The following is an 18,483-nucleotide window of genomic DNA, read 5'->3' on the forward strand; positions in this document are numbered from 1 at the left end:
GCCCAAGCATTATGCAGATGGACCATTGATTTCAATGGATGCCACATTTTTCTCATCCATGTCATTGGGGGACACAGATGACCTTGGATATAGCTGCTACAACTAGAAGGAGGACACGAAGTTATAAAAAACAAAAAAAAAAGCTCCTCCTACAAGCTATACCCGCTTCAGACACTGAGCTAATCAATTTCCCCGCAAATAACTTGACAAGAACTGGATTTTACGGTAAGTGATATCCAATCCCATTATTTTTACTTTTCATATAAAGGAATGGAAGTGACCCAGCATGAGAGAACTTAAATATTTTGATGCTGGGGCTGCATGGAGACTTTTTGACAGCTGCGTTCCAGAGGGGTGCACTCCGTTGCATTGTACTCCTGTCTAGCTTATCATTGGAAATTCTCGCTACAAAAAGTAAAAGTCCAGACCGGTCACCTACGTCATTCCACCATTAGCTCGAACTATTAACATCTCTCCCCACCACGTTGTGTAGTACGAAATCTATCCATGATCTTGGCAGAAATTTTGTTTTTGTTTCTACCAAATATTGTTGGTTTATTCTACTCTGATCAATTTGCTTCGTTCAGGACAAATCCCTTCTGTTCACACTTGATTTTTAGCTTCCGTTCCATAACGGACAAGTTACGACCCTTCATGATCCATTCTTAACATCCATCGTGATCTGTTATGTCCGCCCCTCCATCCTAATAAGACATCAGTCAGGTTTCTGCTAAACCGTGGAAACCTGACAGAAAAGAACTAACGCAAGTGCAACAGATAGAGAAGGACGCATTGGTACCAGCTCAGAGCAAACCTGCAGCACAGATAATCGACCAGGAGACTTGGAAACACTCGAGATGCACATTTCTCTATCTGCCATACGAATTAGATTCATGCGAAGACGTTCTTCAGCACTCGTGCGTTCTATCGTATACATTATAATATAGCTGTATACATTATAACGTAGCTTTTTGCACTTCGTAGACCACAGGTAAGTCACAGTTGTCTGGCTATATTATTAGATTCTTTGTGTATATTTGGGAGTTAAAGCTGCAATCCCCCTCCCCATGTCTCAGTATGTGATCAGCGTTCTTTTCTGTTCTGTATTTCATAGATTGAGCGAGAAGTCACTGAAGCCATGATGAAGTCCTTGAAGTACTGTGATGTGGACACTGTGTCTGCTCGACAGCCCTTGTGCCAGTACAGAGCGGCGACCATCCATCATAGACTGGCCTCCATGTATCACAGCTGTCTGCGCAACCAGGTAGTTGTCTCCGTTTCTTGAAGGAAGCATCTAGTTCTCATTTTCACATCTGTTTTACTTCGCTTTATAGCCGTTTAACAAGTCAAGACTAATGTTTCATATACAGTCGGCCTTAGGAATTAATGTGTATTCAGATTCACCGTTTTTCTCCTTCCAGTCTTTACTGAAGGAGCCGGACTGCAGACTGTTCAAAGGCATGAAGAGCGGCTCCTACAACTGGAAGCAAATGTCTATGTCCACTTTTTAGGTCCAGAATTCTGTGCTGATTAACTTCATTATACCTTGATATTCCTTTAATCCGGCATCTGATGATCCAGAACGTCTATAATTTAATCCCTAGGACAGCATGAATTAGCAGACGTTCTGGATGTCTGCAGTCCCCAGAATTAGGATTTTAGGCATTTACCGCATGGAGTATGGAGCTGAATAGGATAAGTATGTATGCAGCTCCCCCTAGTGGTGGCCAGTCAGCTAGAATTTTGTCGATTAACTCGATGACAATACATGGGAGTTTGGAGCTCTGTAACCGCTAAACTGAGCTACAACCCCTATAACAATTATATTATGAAATTAATCGACACAGACTTTTAGGCCTATTTAAATGGAAAAAAATATATATATCAACAGCTACGGTTGGATGATTAAACAATCAAGAGATGTAGTTTATTCCTCTGTCACCTCGTTGAACATGGTCTCATTACAGGTGGGCGATGAACACTTAAGGAAGCAGCATCGGGTCATGGCAGATCTTCATTACGGCAAAGCAGTGAAACTCTTCCAGCTTTTGAGGGATGCTCCGTGTGAACTGCTCAGGGTACAACTGGAACGTGTGGCCTTTGCGGAGTTCCTAATGTCCAGTAAGTTCACCTTCTGCCGTTTAACACTGATCTACCTGAAATACTTGGCTGAGTGAAGTCTACATAACACAAGGGCTGGGTTTGGTATTGCAGGTCAAGTGATTGGGGCTGTACTTCAATACCAGACACAGCCCATGGTCAAGAGTTGAGCTGTTTTGGAAAAAGACCACTCCTTTTAGTTAAAACCTGTTTAATTTACTAATAATTATCAGACAAGACGGAGGTGGGATTTACTTAACGTTGAGGTGTGATCCGCAGTGTTAAGTTGTGCGTTCATATAGTTCTCATTGCAAAACGCGTGACTCGCATCAAAATGTGGATTTGTTATCCCCCCCCCCTTTAATTCAGCTCTGGTAGCACGATGCAGTTATTGTCTGCAGTGGGTGACCTGCCAGAGGGTATTAAACTGGCAGATGCACAGGCAGCATGTGTGGTACATGCAAACAAAGATGCTCATTACGATAAAACCTCCGCACATGGGCGGCTTCTGACCCTGTGTATTATAAACCCGCAGGCTAAAATTACCCAAAATCTGCAAATCTGATTAATTCAACTGTAAAGTGCTGAAAGGAAAAAAAGAAAGAGGCTTTTCTACCCAACCTTGTTCACACTTGCTGCCAAATCGTGTCAGTAGCGCAGCGCTGGTCTAATCCACAGAAACAGTGACAGCTCCGGATATGATATGTGCCGCTATAACGCTTTGCTAAGTGGATATACAAACACTGGGAAAATGCTGAGGGCTTAAGCTGGAAATACAGAATCTGTTACAACACAGAGCGGGGTGAGCCGCTCACAAGTTAATGGAATCTTCTTTGCAGCTGACAATTCTCATGTATTTTTCTGCTGTGCTCGCTCCATCAGCGGTCTTCCTCCCCCCGCTAGGTCGTTCTTTAAATCACCCTCTTGTACCGGTGCCCCCTCCTAATTTCCCCCCATTCTGCACCACACTACCTGTCCTGCTGCCACTTACATGTACTGTTTACTTAACTTCCATCTCCCTTATCCCGCTGTCTTGTACCCCTGTTCTGTCCCATTTTCTCATGCCATTATTCTCCTTTTTTTTTCTCTTCCCATTGCATCTCTTCCTCGCTCCTGGTGTCTCAGTCCTGCCCCCTATACTCATCCATTGACTCTTCTTATTGCTTTCCCATTTCTTCATCCGTTTGCCGCTCTCTATTGATCCCTATTTTTCTCACCGTGCTCCTTCTCTTTGCTGTCCCTCCATCAGACTATCTCTGTCCTCCGTCTTGCTGTCTATTTCATCGGTGTTGAATCTTCTCACCCGGCTGCCTCTGCTCATTGTCTCTGTTCCTCATCACTCTGTACCCCTCATTTTCATATCCGCTCTTTCCCCTCCGTTCTCTCCCCTTTCTCCTTAAACTCTGTGTCACTAATCGCACAGAGATGTATCAATAATTTCATAAGATACATAGTTTTTATAGACTGTGCACACTGCGCCAAATTTATCACATGGAGCGCACCGTATGATGAATTTGTCCCGGCTCGCTATACATGTTACACGGTTTTCTCTTTTCTAGGCCACCTCATGGCTGAAATACTTTACTGTAATATTTTGCCGCACATCGGTAATGCATTTGAAACCTTTTACCACTCCCCTTTCTAGACGCTTTTTTAAACTGTTGACGTAGGCGCAAAAAGTGTCTAAAACAGCTAATAAGTTTGACGCACACCACATACTTTTTACTCTTTTGGTGCAATTTGTGTCTCCACTTTACACATCCCTTTTGCTAATCCGTGTTTTTCTGTCCCAAACTCACACTCTTTGTCAGCCTCCTGTCTATTTTTTCTTTCCTTTCCTATTCTTTTCCTTTTTTTATTTTTATTATGCCCTGGTCCTCCCCCGTTTTTCCCATTTTGCGTTCTACTATGACGGCTCATTCCTTTTTTTTTTCTTCTTTGCGTATCCCAATGTCTTTCCTCAGCACTGTCCTTTTTTTCCTCATCCTTGGCCCTCTCTTTGGGCCCCCTCCTCTCTACTGGACTATTTTTGGGCCCCCTCTCTCCTCTGGACTCCCTTAGGGCCCTCTTTATCCTCTAGACTCTCTTAGGGCCCTCTCTCTCTCTTCTGGACTCTCTTTGGGCCCTCTCTCTCTCTCTATTCTGGACTCTCTTAGGGCTCTCTCTCTTCTGGACTCTCTTTGGGCCCTCTCTCTCTTTCTCTCTCTTCTGGACTCTCTTAGGGCTCTCTCTCTCTCCTGGACTCTCTTAGGGCCCTCTCTCTCTTTTCTGGACTCCCTTAGGGCCCCCCCTCTCTCTCTCTCTCTCTCTCTCTCTCTCTCTCTTCTGGACTCTCTTAGGGCCCTCTCTCTCGATCTCTCTCTCTCATGTACTCTCTTAGGGCCCTCTCTCTCTCATGTACTCTCTTAGGGCCCTCTCTCTCTCTCTCATGTACTCTTTTAAGGCCCTCTCTCTCTCTCTCTCTCTCTCTCATGTACTCTCTTAGGGCCCTCTCTCTCTCTTAGGGCCCTCTCTCTCTCATGTACTCTCTTAGGGTCCCCTCTCTCTCTCTCTCTCTCTCTCTCTCTCTCTCTCTCTTAGGGCCCTCTCCCATGTACTCTCTTAGGGCCCTCTCTCTCGATCTCTCTCTCTCTCTCTCATGTACTCTCTTAGGGCCCTCTCTCTCTCTCATGTACTCTCTTAGGGCCCTCTCTCTCTCTTAGGGCCCTCTCCCTCTCTCATGTACTCTCTTAGGGCCCTCTCTCTCTCTCTCATGTACTCTCTTAGGGCCCTCTCTCTCTCTCTCTCTCTTAGGGCCCTCTCCCTCTCTCATGTACTCTCTTAGGGCCCCCTCTCTCGATCTCTCTCTCTCTCATGTACTCTCTTAGGGCCCTCTCTCCCTCTCTCATGTACTCTCTTAGGGCCCTCTCTCTCTCTCATGTACTCTCTTAGGGCCCTCTCTCTCTCTCTCTCTCTTAGGGCCCTCTCCCTCTCTCATGTACTCAGGGCCCTCTCTCTCGATCTCTCTCTCTCTCTCTCTCTCTCTCTCATGTACTCTCTTAGGGTCCTCTCTCTCTCTCTCTCTCTCATGTACTCTCTTAGGGCCCTCTCTCTCTCTCATGTACTCTCTTAGGGCCCTCTCTCCCTCTCTCATGTACTCTCTTAGGGCCCTCTCTCTCTCTCATGTACTCTCTTAGGGCCCTCTCTCTCTCTCTCTCTCTTAGGGCCCTCTCCCTCTCTCATGTACTCAGGGCCCTCTCTCTCGATCTCTCTCTCTCTCTCTCTCTCTCTCTCATGTACTCTCTTAGGGTCCTCTCTCTCTCTCTCTCTCTCATGTACTCTCTTAGGGCCCTCTCTCTCTCTCATGTACTCTCTTAGGGCCCTCTCTCTCTCTCTCTCTCTCTCTCATGTACTCTCTTAGGGCCCTCTCTCTCTCTCATGTACTCTCTTAGGGCCCTCACTCTTTCTCTCTCTCTCTTAGGGCTCTCTCTCTCTCTCTCTCATATGTACTCTCTTAGGGCCCTCTCTCTCATGTACTCTCTTAGGGCCCTCTCTCTCTCTCTTATGGACTCTGTTGGGCGCTCTCTCTCCTGTCTCTATTGTACCATGTACACTCTCTGACATAAGTAGGCTAAGTTATTTATTTTGTTAATATTTATTTTTAATCAAGCTTCTTGTATTACAAGTCTACTCTCGTAGTGGAAAATGTTGCTCATTTTGATGATTATGTCCATTCTGAAAATATTTCTCTACTTGTACTATGTCATTTTGCTGACGATTGTCCGTTAATTACAGGCCAGAACAGCAGTGTGGGGAAACTGAAGAGCCTCTACGGAGCTCTGGAAATTATGATGAAGACACGTTGTGCTTTTGTTGTTCTTCAGAAAGAACTTGAGTGTGAAAGTGATCAGGTAAAAAGTTCTCCAACCCCCGAGAAAGTGCTGACGCCAGTTTTCTGACCATATATAATTAGGACTCCAACTACTAATGTGTCCCATCTGTTCTCTGAATGGAGAACCCTGCCCGTTGTAATACATCCCTGCACTGCTTGTCCACAACTGTTCAGTACCCGGCACATTGCATTAAAAACAGACATGTCCTTCCAAGGAGTCCTGTGCTGGGGATCTCAAGATAAACAAAACTATGGACGTCATAGTAAAGGATCCCCCGCTTAGGACGCCACTAAGAGTCAGTTCTAATAAGCAGTGGCTCTCACATCTGCGGACTCATGCCATCCATGTATCACCTTGACAACCATTCAACACTACATTTCCTCTGGCCTTGGCTTCCTCTGGAAAAATCGTCTTTCTCTGAGGTTTTCAGAACGGGATCCACTCCAGTATTAGAGGGGTCGTCTCTCTCTCTCTCTCAGATTGGCAGCTGATCCCTCTCACCGTCATTCCAGCCAAATTATAAAGGGTCACTCCAGTTTTATATGCTGCTTCAGCTCCTTCCAGCAGTTTAAAAGTAATTCAGCCAGGGGATTGGGTGAAGGTCCATCAAACAATGCTAGACGCCTCTTTCAACATCGTACGGTTGCCATTGCAAATCGACCATCGGCTCTACCTGCGGTGTCTCCGGCCGTCACTTTTTTATACTTCTGGTGGGAGATGAGTAAGAATACAGAAATGTAGTGACCCTGTACCGGGCTGCGTATGTAAATTAACACTGTCCCTCAATTTAAATGTTTTCAGTTCTATATATATTTGTGCTATTATATTACATTTATATCTTAAATAGCACCTTGTATAGAAGTAATTCTTTTTTTGCACCCCTGCCAGCCCAATCTGCCACTCTGTTCTGTAAGTCTAATCTCCTGGGTGGGCAGATATTACTGCAAGATATCCCACGCAGCTGTATGTGCAGGACAAGGATAGTACAGCAGTTTGGACAAAGGACCATTAAAAGCAGTCGACCCCGCCCCCCCCCCTCCCCTTTTCCAATTACATGACCGAGCTCCATCTTAGTATCCAGTTAAAAGTACTGACAGGCAAGTTTCTATATAACAATGGTAGGATCGCAGCCCTACAGCTCGAGGACCTGGGAAAAACTGGACAAATGACGCATAAGTCTAAGTATATTAAAAGAATAGCGATTTCCAGCAAGCAGCTAGTGAACCGCGTGTAGCGTGCCACCCCCAGCTGTGTGGCTCCCATATGGGCCCTGTGTTATGACGGTATGCACTGACTACAATTGGACTACCTGGCATGGCTGTCCGTGTGCGTAGATGAGCATTGTGGCCTTATCCGAGCAGTGTCAGCAGGTGAATTACACTCAGCACAATATGGGTATTATCGGATTGTTGCTTGCTTGGCTCTTTCTGTAACTCCCATAGAAGTCCATGAAGAGAGCCACGTGCAAAAGCAGCCACCTCTCCATTGAAGCCGATGCAAAAAGTGGCTGGTGGCGTCCACTTTACATTAGCAGACGGGGTTAAGAGGATCCTCGTTCTTCCAACAGGTAGGGGTCCCAGAGTTGGGAGGTCGGGCATCGGAATACCCATTGAAGGGAACGCAGAAGCCTACATTGTGTGGGGTGGTGTATAAGACGGCCGGTAGTAACCTGTTCTTATTCTGCCTCCAGGCATGACTGTTTATGGTCCCAGACAGCGTGGCTGATTGTCTCTATCGCAAGGATAACGGTGTTGATTTTGCGGATCCTCTCAAGGGCAATTTTGTGTAAATGATTGTGACGCGTGTCTTGGGTGGCTCCAGTTCGGCTGCATTTACCCGTCGCTGCTGTTCTGCGCTTGATCAGTGTTTGATCGGCCTCTGCAGTGTCTCAGCCTATTTGTCACTTTCCTCCTTGCCTCTGGGAACAAGTTCATGAATTTCATTTTGCATCTCTGTACTCGTGACTTCCTCATCAAGTATATATTGTGGGCTTTGTATGCTCCAGCAGATGCAGATACGTAGTGTGGAGGGCAATCGCCGATCATATACCCCCCATATACCCTTTAAGCTAAGGGGAATAAAAAATGGCATGCTTTAAATCCAATGTGACCAATCCTTGTTCAATCTGACAAAAAAAATATAGGGGGATGGTCAGGCTGCCCCCCCATACACACTAGATTGTTGGCGATCCCACTGCGGCTGGCATGTGGTAAACCAGCACTCCCGGCTGAACTGATACCCTGTTATGCCTGGTGCGTGGCATAACTTCCATATTTAGTGTACCTTGAATCTGAGTCATGCTCTTCACCCTTAGGGTCCATTCACAGTTTTTTGACGCAGAAACCATTTTGGAATTGGAGCCACAAAACACCCCAATTCGCCCCCATTGAATTCAGAGATGTTTTTTTTGTCCGCTTGCGGAAAAAAAAGGGGCATGCTCTTTCTTCGGGTGGTTTCCGCCTCTGACCTCCCATTTAAATCAAACCCTGTAGGGATTTTGAATCAGATTTTTTTTCTGCCTGTCAAAAAAAAAACAAAAAAAACTGTGTGAACTAGACCCTGCTCTAGGCATGGCCGGGAGGGTTTCTTTAATCCTTTAATGACTAAAGCCTTCAGATGCCTCAGCAGAATTTCGCCTTTTGGAATGACCCGTGCTGAGGAAGAATATAGAGACGATTTTTTTTAATTTGGTCAAATATAAAAGTAAAGCCACAAGATCACAATACTATACATGCCACAGCTTTGTTGCAGCAGCTCCACTCCCCTACTGCCGGCACTGTTGTTTTTATAGTGATACAGAGACCATGATTATCTGGACATGTGAAAAATCGAAAATGACTACATCGGAGGTTCTCTTTCAGGTTCGCATTGTGTTTTACATTCACTCTGTGCTCAGAAATCCTGTAGCAGAAAATAGCAGAGGAACGCATTACATTAAACGGCATTTTGAGTTCATTGATATTCAGCAGCAGAGTAAGAAGCAATAGTCACTACCTGTTCATGCCGGCGCACTCATTCAATGGGTATTCACAGTTTTTAACACCAGGGGGTATTGTGATCGCTGGATTGAGAAAGGGCAATCAGTCTCCAGCTTGTGTGTCTGTAAAGTGTGACACGTGAGGTGCACATTAGCTGATGAGGTGTCTTCTCCTTCACAGGGGCCGGCAGACCGGAAGGAGCTGGCGGGCAGCGATTCCTCGGGTAACCTCCGAAAGGAAGAAGTTGTGAAACTTGTGAATATATTTGAGTCTCGCTTGTCCTTTGTTCTCTTACAATTTGTGAAGCTTTTATCTTCAAAGAAGAAGAGCAGGTGAGCGGCAGCATCAATGATTTGTAGTAAGATCTGTCACTCCATAAGATAAAGGGAGCAGTGGTTATAAGATGCCATCGATTGCAAGCTGTGCGGCCGCAGAGCTTAGAAACTCCCCCGTTCAGGGAAAATCTGCTCCTGCGTAAACTTTTGGAGCTCTCCACTTTGAGATCAGGTAGTGCGTTCATGAAACACTCTGCCCGGCCATAGAGAGAACTTTGTGGCTGCAAAGTCCTTTATATCCTCTCCCTGCAACGATCCGTGTTCAGCCTCCTGTTACAGGAACAGCGCTGGAGCCTGGAGAGGTGAGTAACCCACTGGACACCAGGAATGATGGATTAAACTCTACACTGCCCTAAACCACCAGGGATCCTGGCAATAAAGAGTAACTAAACTTCTAAAACAAACTTTCGACATGTCAGAAGTTTTGATTGTTGGGGATCCGGGCACTGAGACCACCACCAATCGCTAAAACGAAGCGGCAAAAGTGCTCGGGTGAGCGCTGTGCCACTTTGTTTCTGATCGCCTTTTCTCGGAAAGTCGAGCGAGCGGCGTACAGACTCGTAGAGCGGCGTACAGACTCGTAGAGCGGCGTACAGACTCAATAGAGAGTCTGAGGAAAGCCGATCAGGAACAAAGCGACAGAGCGCTCACCTGAGCATTTCTGCCGCTTCATTTTAGCGATCGGTTTGGGTCTCTGCTCGGACCCCCATCGATCAAAACTGCTGACATGGCAAACGTTTTTCAAAAGTTTAGTTACCCTTTAAGCCCTTCTCTGCCCTAGACCACCAGGGATTTTGACATTAACTTCTTCACTGCCCTAGATCACCAGGATTTCAGATACTAACCCCTTCTCATTTGGCTAATTATTTGACGCTGTGCAGCAATATTTATTTGCTGCTGTTTTGGATCGCCCGGATTAGACTGAACAGTGCCCAGGTCCCTGACTGTCCCGCTCACAGGCTACAAAGGCTTAGAGGGAACATTGCTTATAACATGTTTCTGAAATGAGCAATCTTACAGAAATCTGGCAAAACAAAGAAAACAGAGATACAGCTACCATTGGGTTTGCTGTTTGTCTGGCTTGAAATTTGGGGCTTGGCCTTGCTCGGTCTCCATTGCACAGACAACAGGTGGGAAGGTTTTTGTTGCAGCAAGCTGGCACCATGCGGCAAAGAAGCTTAAGCCCCTCTATTCTATTGATCAAAGCTTCTCATTCACATGCACTGACAATGAAGGATTTTCTTGCACTATAATAAGACCAGGCTCCTTAAGAGAAGGACATTGGTAGGTGATCCTAGTATTTTTAGTAGACCTTTTAGGATATGTTTACACAGAGTTTTTTGCAGACGGAATTTTGAGCCAGATTTTGATCTGCCTGCATGCCTTTTTCCGTGTTTTTCTCCCGCGGCTATTGAGTGCCCCGGGCAAAACCGCTTTCTCTACCTCCCGTTGATGTCAATGGGAGGTCAGAGACATAAACGCCCGAAGATAGGACCTGTTGGTTCTTTTTCCCGCGAGCCGGTTTTACCGCGCGCTGGGAAAAACACCCTCCGCCTCCCATTGAAATCAATGGGAGGAGTTAGCACTGTTTGGACAATGTGAGACTTCGTAGGGGCACGCACCATTGATAGGGGAATGGTAACATCTAGTTTGCTTTCTATTTATACATTTCCAAGAGGAGTAACAGAGGACCGGCTCAATGCCAAGTTGTAAGAGAAGGTGCATCAGCATTTTTATTTCATGGGAAGTAAAGTATGACATCTGACCGGTCCTATTTAAGCTTTGATTATCTTTATGAACGTGATTTCCAGCATATGGTTTAGTATTTTGCCGCCCATAAGATCATAAGCTTCCTTGCAATATCTCTCATTACCAGAATGTGTTTTTTTTTGTTTTTTTACTATCCAGGCTGCCTGTAATGCTGAGACGAGATTATGCACACGGTGTCTCCTGCCATTCATTGACAGCATGCAGCAGTGTCCAGCCGGGATTATCACATAAAGGAGCCACATTCTGTTAATCAGATATATTGCGAAGAGTACACTTTTTTTTTTTTATTTACTATTAAACGCTCTTATTAACATTCTTTTACATAGAGTTTACAGGGGCATAATTATCAAGATGTCTGCTTGCTATCATTGAATGGAAACACTTTGCATGGTAAAGAAACGCTGTACAGTTTGTTACATTTTTACCTGCACTGATACACTGTATCAGCTTGAAGTCCAGTTTCTTAAAGGGAACCTGTCACCAGCATTTCATCGATTTGAACTCTACTCACCCCTCACTGGCCGCTGCTGTCAAAAGATCATTGCCATTTTCCCCTCTCCTAAACTTCTCCTTCGACCGTAAATAACGGTCTGCAGACATTTCGTGCCTTTTATGGTAATAATCCGGTGTCCCTTTGTGCGCTCACACCAGAACATCGAGGCGCAAGTGCGGGATTTAGTGTGTGGGGCAGGTGAGGAGCTGTCAATCAAAAGTAAGGAGGCGGGGTTAACTCGGAAAGGCTTGAGGAATGAAGATATGACACTGCTGCTCATTAGCATACGGCACAGGAACACTAAAATAAACTGAATACTAAAGCTACAGATCCGACTTAGAAGATAATTATGGGTTACATAAAAATTTATTTTTCACCCACTACCACCAGGTAGTGCTGGTTTAATAGGTGAAATTCTGGTGACAGGTTCCCTGTAAGCTCACAGAGCATTGCCTGGACATGAGACACTGTCCGCTATATGAGCAATGACTAGGTCAGGATAGCTTTCCAGCCCCTGGATGTAAACTCGCATTTCCATTCATTGACAGCAAGCAGAAATCTTGAAAATGGTGTATAATAAAAAAAAAGTGCTGCAACTTTCTCTTTATATATTGATACTTCTATTTACATAAAACCTGAAAACTCTTTATATAATGGTGTGTTGCAAGCAATAAACATGCCGTTGCATCACTTGTCAGCTACCATTGATCAGTACAGCTTATTTCTCAAAATACCAAAGTACCCCCCTTGTGAAGCAAATTCACTGACCATTACAGGGGAACTTGTAGCGGCAGCACATTTACCGGAACTTGCAGCGTACGATCCAAGTCGTCTCCTATAAGATTTATAAGCTCATTAGCCGGGTTTAAACCGTGCCTATAAAGCATGCGGGCAAGAACTATCCACAAGATGGCAATAGAAACACGCCATATATCACCCGGCCCGACGCCGCAGCCTAAAGACATGCTTGTTTAGTGTAATTGTCCAAAACTGGTAATTGTTTCTGCTCTCTGGTGTCGTGATATTTCATCAGCTTAAGGCTTTATCCTGCGGAATGTAAGGAGACCTGCACGTCTTTATCTCTTTTATATACACTGTATTTGCTGCCAGGATCGCTAATCTGCAGAGGTAAATTAGTTTTATGTACAGGACTCGATCATCAATTCTAAGCAGCGAGCGCTCCGTTATCCGGGCACCTGGAGGAATCGGCTTCATACAGAACCATTGTGTATCCCAAAAGCCCCTCACTTCACGTGTAATCCGACCAGTGACCTCCCCCACCTAGTGATACTTGGGGCAACATGGAACCCACATAGGTTTATACTTCGGCCCCATGCACACGACCGTAAAAATCGTCCGTAATTGCGGACCTCCTTTACGGACCCATTCCCATCTATTGTCCATGGACACCTTCCCGTTTATTAGTGTACATGTCCTATCTTTTGCATTTTACAGGCCGTGCTCCCAAGGCCTCATGCCCACTTCAGGTTTTTTTCGTCAGGGTGCTGTCCGTTTCTTTTAACTGATCGCACCCGGACACATTCATTTCAATGGGGCCATGCACACTTTCGTTGTTTTAACGGAACCGTGCGGCCGTTTAGTCAAAAATAGGACCGGTCCTACTCCTGCGCGTTTTTGACGGAACAGTCTCGGCCTTGGCATTGATTTGGTCCGTGAAAGAATGGACTGCACATGGATGCCATCCGTGTGAGGTACGTGATTGACGGAACGGTCATTAGCGGCCGTACAACGGCACACGGAAGTGTACATGAGGCCTTAGTATGGGAGCACGGGCCGAGAAATGCGGGCAACTGTCACCGGCCGTGCCCACAATGGCGGCCCGTGATTACGGGCATGGCTGTGTGCATGGGGCCTTAGTGTGATTCTTCCATCAGGACTCGGAGGCATTATTATCCTGCAGAGATATAACGCTGGTCATAGGGAAACTGCCTGACAAAAGGAAATCTATGGAGGGGGAGGGGTGTGCGACTGACTGGAGCATTAGAGGGTTGGCTGGAACCCTTTAAGAAAGCGTATCCGTCATAGACTGTTATAGCTGCCGGATGACGTATTCGCCCCAACTTCTCAGTAAATATGCTCCACTGAATATACATGTACTTATAGGGGAGGCATTATACAGCGAGTGACGTCATCAGATTCCCTAAGTATAGGTTGCCTTATCAGACATTAGATTTCTCTTGGCAGATCCCATGGCCAAATTATGTTAATGGGGCAGTTTAACCGGTTGTAAGAATAAATGGGCTTCCACTGGTCATTATAGTGTGGCTACCTTAACCCTTTCACGGTCAAGGATGTATGGAGTGACCTAAAACAAGTGATAAGAATATCAGATACACGGCTGATGACAGGACACCGCTCTACATGTCCTGACCGGGATAGATTTGTATCCCCTTGGAAGTAAACAATGTAGGTTCCTATTAAATGACGACAAGCAGAGATATTGAAACCCGTGCAGAAGTAATACAGAAAGTATATTGGAAAATTGTATCACGTTATAAAATCAATGATCTTTATTTGCCGAAACCCTAATATCTTGTTCACGCTTTCCGTGTCTGGAATAATTTGGTCATTAGTAATTAGAGATCAGACTGGGGGAGATTTATTAACCCCTTTTGGGACGTAGCCTAGTGGACCAGTTGTTTTTTTGTTTTGTTTTTTTTGGGGGGGGGGGGGGGGGGTTTGTCTCCTTGTTCCAAAACTTTTTTATATATATTTTTCTGATTACGTAGCCGGATAAGGGCTTGTTTTTCACGAGTTGTATTTTCTAATGGCGCCATTATGGGGGTGGAATAGAAAAAGAAAAAAAAACAGCATTTCTGCCATTGTTATTTGGGTTTTGTTTTTACGGCGTTCACCATACGGTATAAATGACATATAAATTTAGTATTGCTGTAATCATTCGATTTCGCAGGAATGAACATAGGTTTTTTGTTTTGTTTTTTATGTTTTAGTACTTTTGTACAATAATATATTTTTTCGAAATAAATTGTCGCCATATTTAGGTTTAGCGTAAAAAGTGTCCACCAATTTTTTGCCACAATTTGCTTAGTAATTCTCCCCCACATTGTGTCCCCTGCGTCCAGGGATGAGCTACTTGTATCAGTTCTGGAGAACAGGTTCTCTCTCCATAACTAAATTTGCTGTTCGTGGCCCCAATGGTGTGACCCAGCTTTCCCAGAAACAGATCAGCCGTTGACTTTCCCGTATAACATTTAATCTAAGCATTGACCGTTGTGTGATTTCTGTCCCCCAGTAATCCCCCTGAAGAGGAGGCCTCCCTGAAAAACTACAAGCAAGTTTATTCCAGTCTCTTACGCGCTTCGACCAACAAGATCGCCACCCTGCACGAGAGACTGAGCGTGCTCCTAAATTTACTGGATCAGCTCACGCCAAAGAGCGAAGCAAATGAGACGGTCATTCAGTGACACGTGATTGATCTTGGGATATAAAGCGGATGTCGTGCCTTGTTAAACCCGGGATGGCTGGTCTGTGCCACTTGCCACGTCGTTCTTGCCATCATTGATATGTGTGAGATTTTCAGGGAAACCTTGTGTAAGTCGGTCGTCCCATGCCCTGCCCGGCTGCCATGCGTCCTGCAGGGGATTTGGGGTAAATCAGGTTTTCCCTCTGATCTATTACATGTTTATTCCTGTACTGCTTACCTGTTGTTTTGATACACAGTTCACGGGTAGCTGCGCCAAGAGGAAAAAAATCAATAGCATCTGTAGACCTAATAGGGCTGCTGCGGCCCCTTCATTCTCAAAATCGTGGGCTTCCAGGCAGCCAGACCCCTACCGATCAGAAAGTGACTGCATATTCTAGCGATGTACCGCCCGTGTCCGTGATTGCAGAACTCTTTTAAGCTTTATTTTAAAAAGACTCGAAAACCCTTTATTTTCATTGGAAAGGGCAGCTTGCTCATAGCAAGTGAAAGAGAAGAAAGGTTTGTCCCTTCCTGGTTCCTGTAGACTTGTCTACATAATAGATTCCTGTAAGATGGCCAATCACACACGAATCAAATGCCGGACAAGTATACAAAATGAATTTATCTTAAAGGGGTTGTACAGTCATAAGAAATTGATTGCCTATCCCCAGGATCGCCATCAACATCTGATCAGTGGGGGTCCGACTCCCTGTACGAATGCTACGGCACCCTCAAAACAGCTGATTGGTGGGGCTGCCGGGAGATGGACCCCCCACCGATCAGATATTGTTGGCCTATCCTGAGGATAGGCCATGAATTTCTTATGACTGGGCAACCCCTTTATAAGACACAGTAACTGAATATTTCATTGTTTTGTTAAGAACAACAGAAGTTCATTTTGCTGCACTATTATATATAACACCCTTGAATACAAAGTGCCATAGTTTTGTGCCAGAATTCCTATTTCTGCTTCTCACCATGTTCTTCCAGTTTTATTGATTTTTTTTTTTTGATTTTTTTTGATTTTTTAAGTATTTGTTCATAATTCAGCAGTAAATGAGACTGGCAAAGAAAAAACACATTGCTTGTTTAAAGGGGTTCTCTGCTTTGTACAATCCCTACATGTTAGAAAGTTCCCTTAACAATAAGCTGATCACAATGTGTCCCCCTGCTGGTACCCGCAGCGATCAGCTGCAATCTGTGGGGAAACTTGGCAATAAGTGTTCAATATCCCTGCAGCGCCACCACAGGTATTATTAAGTATTACACTGTCAATTGATATCAAGGGGTTGTCTGCGTAATGCAGGTCAGGACAGGTCCTCCAGAGCCAGAGACTCTCTTTAACCACTCTCCACTCTGGCCAAGAGACGAGGATCCTTAACATGGGACCCTCCTATTTTCCCAGAATTCCCTTATGGGGTATATAGGTATTATAAACTGAACAATCCCTTTAGCTAGTCCTAACGTTTTATTTCAGTTTATAGTGTCATGAAATTGGTTCTGCTCACACAAGTGACGATAGTAAACTCTTTGGTTATCCTAGGATATGTCCTATACGTGTCTACATAGGGGAATACAGTGATGTGGATGTAAGACAGATTGCAGCAGATTTACTAATACAATTACCCCCGTTTTGTGGTACTACTGTAGTGTATATGTGCCGCCAACATGGCATCTATCAAAGTGGCACCTTCCATGTTGGAGAGATACGCTCCACTGTAAAATGTGTCTGGAATATGCTGCATTGTATAATGTATACCAGAGAAGACCGGTATATCCATACAGTGCTTCCTCAAGTTACAATATTTGTTTCCTGGTGACAATTGAAGTTGACACCATAAATCTATGGAATTCTAGTAATTGGTTCTCAAACCTATGAAGATTAAAAAAATAACATACACTGCAAATGCAGTTGGATAAGACCCTTACTTATACTGTAGTCTGTAAGGGGGCCATTTTGCTGTCTCCACTGTGGACTCCAAAGCGCGTGGGAACCCCCCCAAACATTAAATTGAGCCAAGTGTCCAAAGGAGCAGCTCCACCTGCCACAGATAGAGGGCAGTATAGTTCACAGCATCGGAAAAGAGCAGTGCAGCACATGTGGCACAGGACGAGGGCAACGCAGCACATGTGGCACAGGAAGAAGGCAGCGCAGCACATGTGGCACAGGAAGAAGGCAGCGCAGCACATGTGGCACAGGAAGAGGGCAGCGCAGCACATGTGGCACAGGAAGAGGGCAGCGCAGCACATGTGGCACAGGAAGAGGGCAGCGCAGCACATGTGGCACAGGAAGAGGGCAGCGCCTCACATGTGGCACAGGAAGAGGGCAGCACATGTGGCACAGGAAGAGGGCAGCGCAGCACATGTGGCACAGGAAGAGGGCAGCGCAGCACATGTTGCGGAGCACTTTACTGCAGAGGCGCACTGCTCACGCACTTCAGTAATACAGCGCCCACTGATTGGCTAGATCCTCCAACTAGTCACGATCTCTACAGATCAGTTGGGAGTTAATTGTGTTTTCAGGTTACGATGGTCCAAGAAAGACAATTGAATGTGAAAAATTATTATACCCGGAGGTCAATCTTCACTGTATGCAGGTAGAGGGCAGTATATTCCATATGACCTCCCTGTATAGGATATCTCCTAGGACGACCAAGTAGTTTATGTTCATCTAAAAACCTTTCACAATAATCAAATGCCAGATACTTGTTATGTGTTGTATTGGCCCAATGATCAGGGAAATCATTGACGGGAATAGATGGATGATGATGGAGGGTGAGAGTGATGAGTCTCAGGGACAGCACCGGCCCCCGTCTTCATCGCACAAGGTACGTTCTGCAGACGGCCGCTCTGCTTTTGTTACAACCTCTTTGTTTTCTCAACCTGAAAATGTGAATAGCCTGTTTATTAAATAAAGTTATAATATTTTATTTATTAAATCCGTGGTGACGTGTAAATGTATGTTCAATCATCAGCGGAAGAAACCGAATGTGTCCGCAAGATCTGCGGTGTAGGATCTGGATAAGGACTTTCTGCAGGAGGTTTGTCATTTTATACGATTACTATAGTGGAGATCGACTGTAGTGCACATAGCAATGGAACAACTTCCTGGCTGATCTATATACATTGCTGAAAAGTTAAAGGAATTGTCCAGGATTAGGAAAAATATGGTGGCTTCTTCTGGATACAGCACCACACCTGTAGCTTGGTTGTGTCTGGTATTGCAGCTTCGCTCCATTAAAATATATAGGGCTGTGCGGCAATACCACACACAACCTGTAGACAGGTGTGGCAGTGTTATTGGAAGAAAGCAGCCATGCGTTTCCAATCATGAACAACCCCTTTAAAGAGCTGCTGCCAGGTCTTGCTGTGTATTCTATATGAAATAGCAATTCTAGAGCGACTGTCTTGAGCCATTCCTCTTTTATTCCTCCTGGAAATGTATGAATGAATTGACAATTGGGTGTTACCCTTCCATTTGTCAGAGGCT

The 18,483-nt window shown here is 45.1% G+C and overlaps 1 protein-coding gene across 3 annotated transcripts in view; it reads left to right on the plus strand.

Annotated features, from left to right (window-relative positions):
- EDRF1 (erythroid differentiation regulatory factor 1) overlaps positions 1-17,932 on the plus strand; it is a 57,967-nt gene extending 40,035 nt beyond the window's left edge. For 2 of the 3 annotated variants that reach the window (XM_075843100.1, XM_075843102.1), the window contains 5 exons: positions 1,115-1,264; positions 1,968-2,121; positions 5,875-5,990; positions 9,131-9,282; positions 14,823-17,932. In XM_075843100.1, coding sequence (XP_075699215.1) covers positions 1,115-1,264; positions 1,968-2,121; positions 5,875-5,990; positions 9,131-9,282; positions 14,823-14,994 — 744 coding nt within the window. In that variant the 3' untranslated portion in view covers positions 14,995-17,932. Of the gene's footprint in view, positions 1-1,114; positions 1,265-1,967; positions 2,122-5,874; positions 5,991-9,130; positions 9,283-11,193; positions 12,246-14,822 lie in introns of those variants that run through there. The other variant, XM_075843101.1, reaches the window with a different exon arrangement.
- Positions 17,933-18,483: the final 551 nt, after the last annotated feature.

Source organism: Rhinoderma darwinii, chromosome 11, assembly GCF_050947455.1.
Source record: "Rhinoderma darwinii isolate aRhiDar2 chromosome 11, aRhiDar2.hap1, whole genome shotgun sequence".
Classification (NCBI taxonomy): Eukaryota; Metazoa; Chordata; class Amphibia; order Anura; family Rhinodermatidae; genus Rhinoderma; species Rhinoderma darwinii.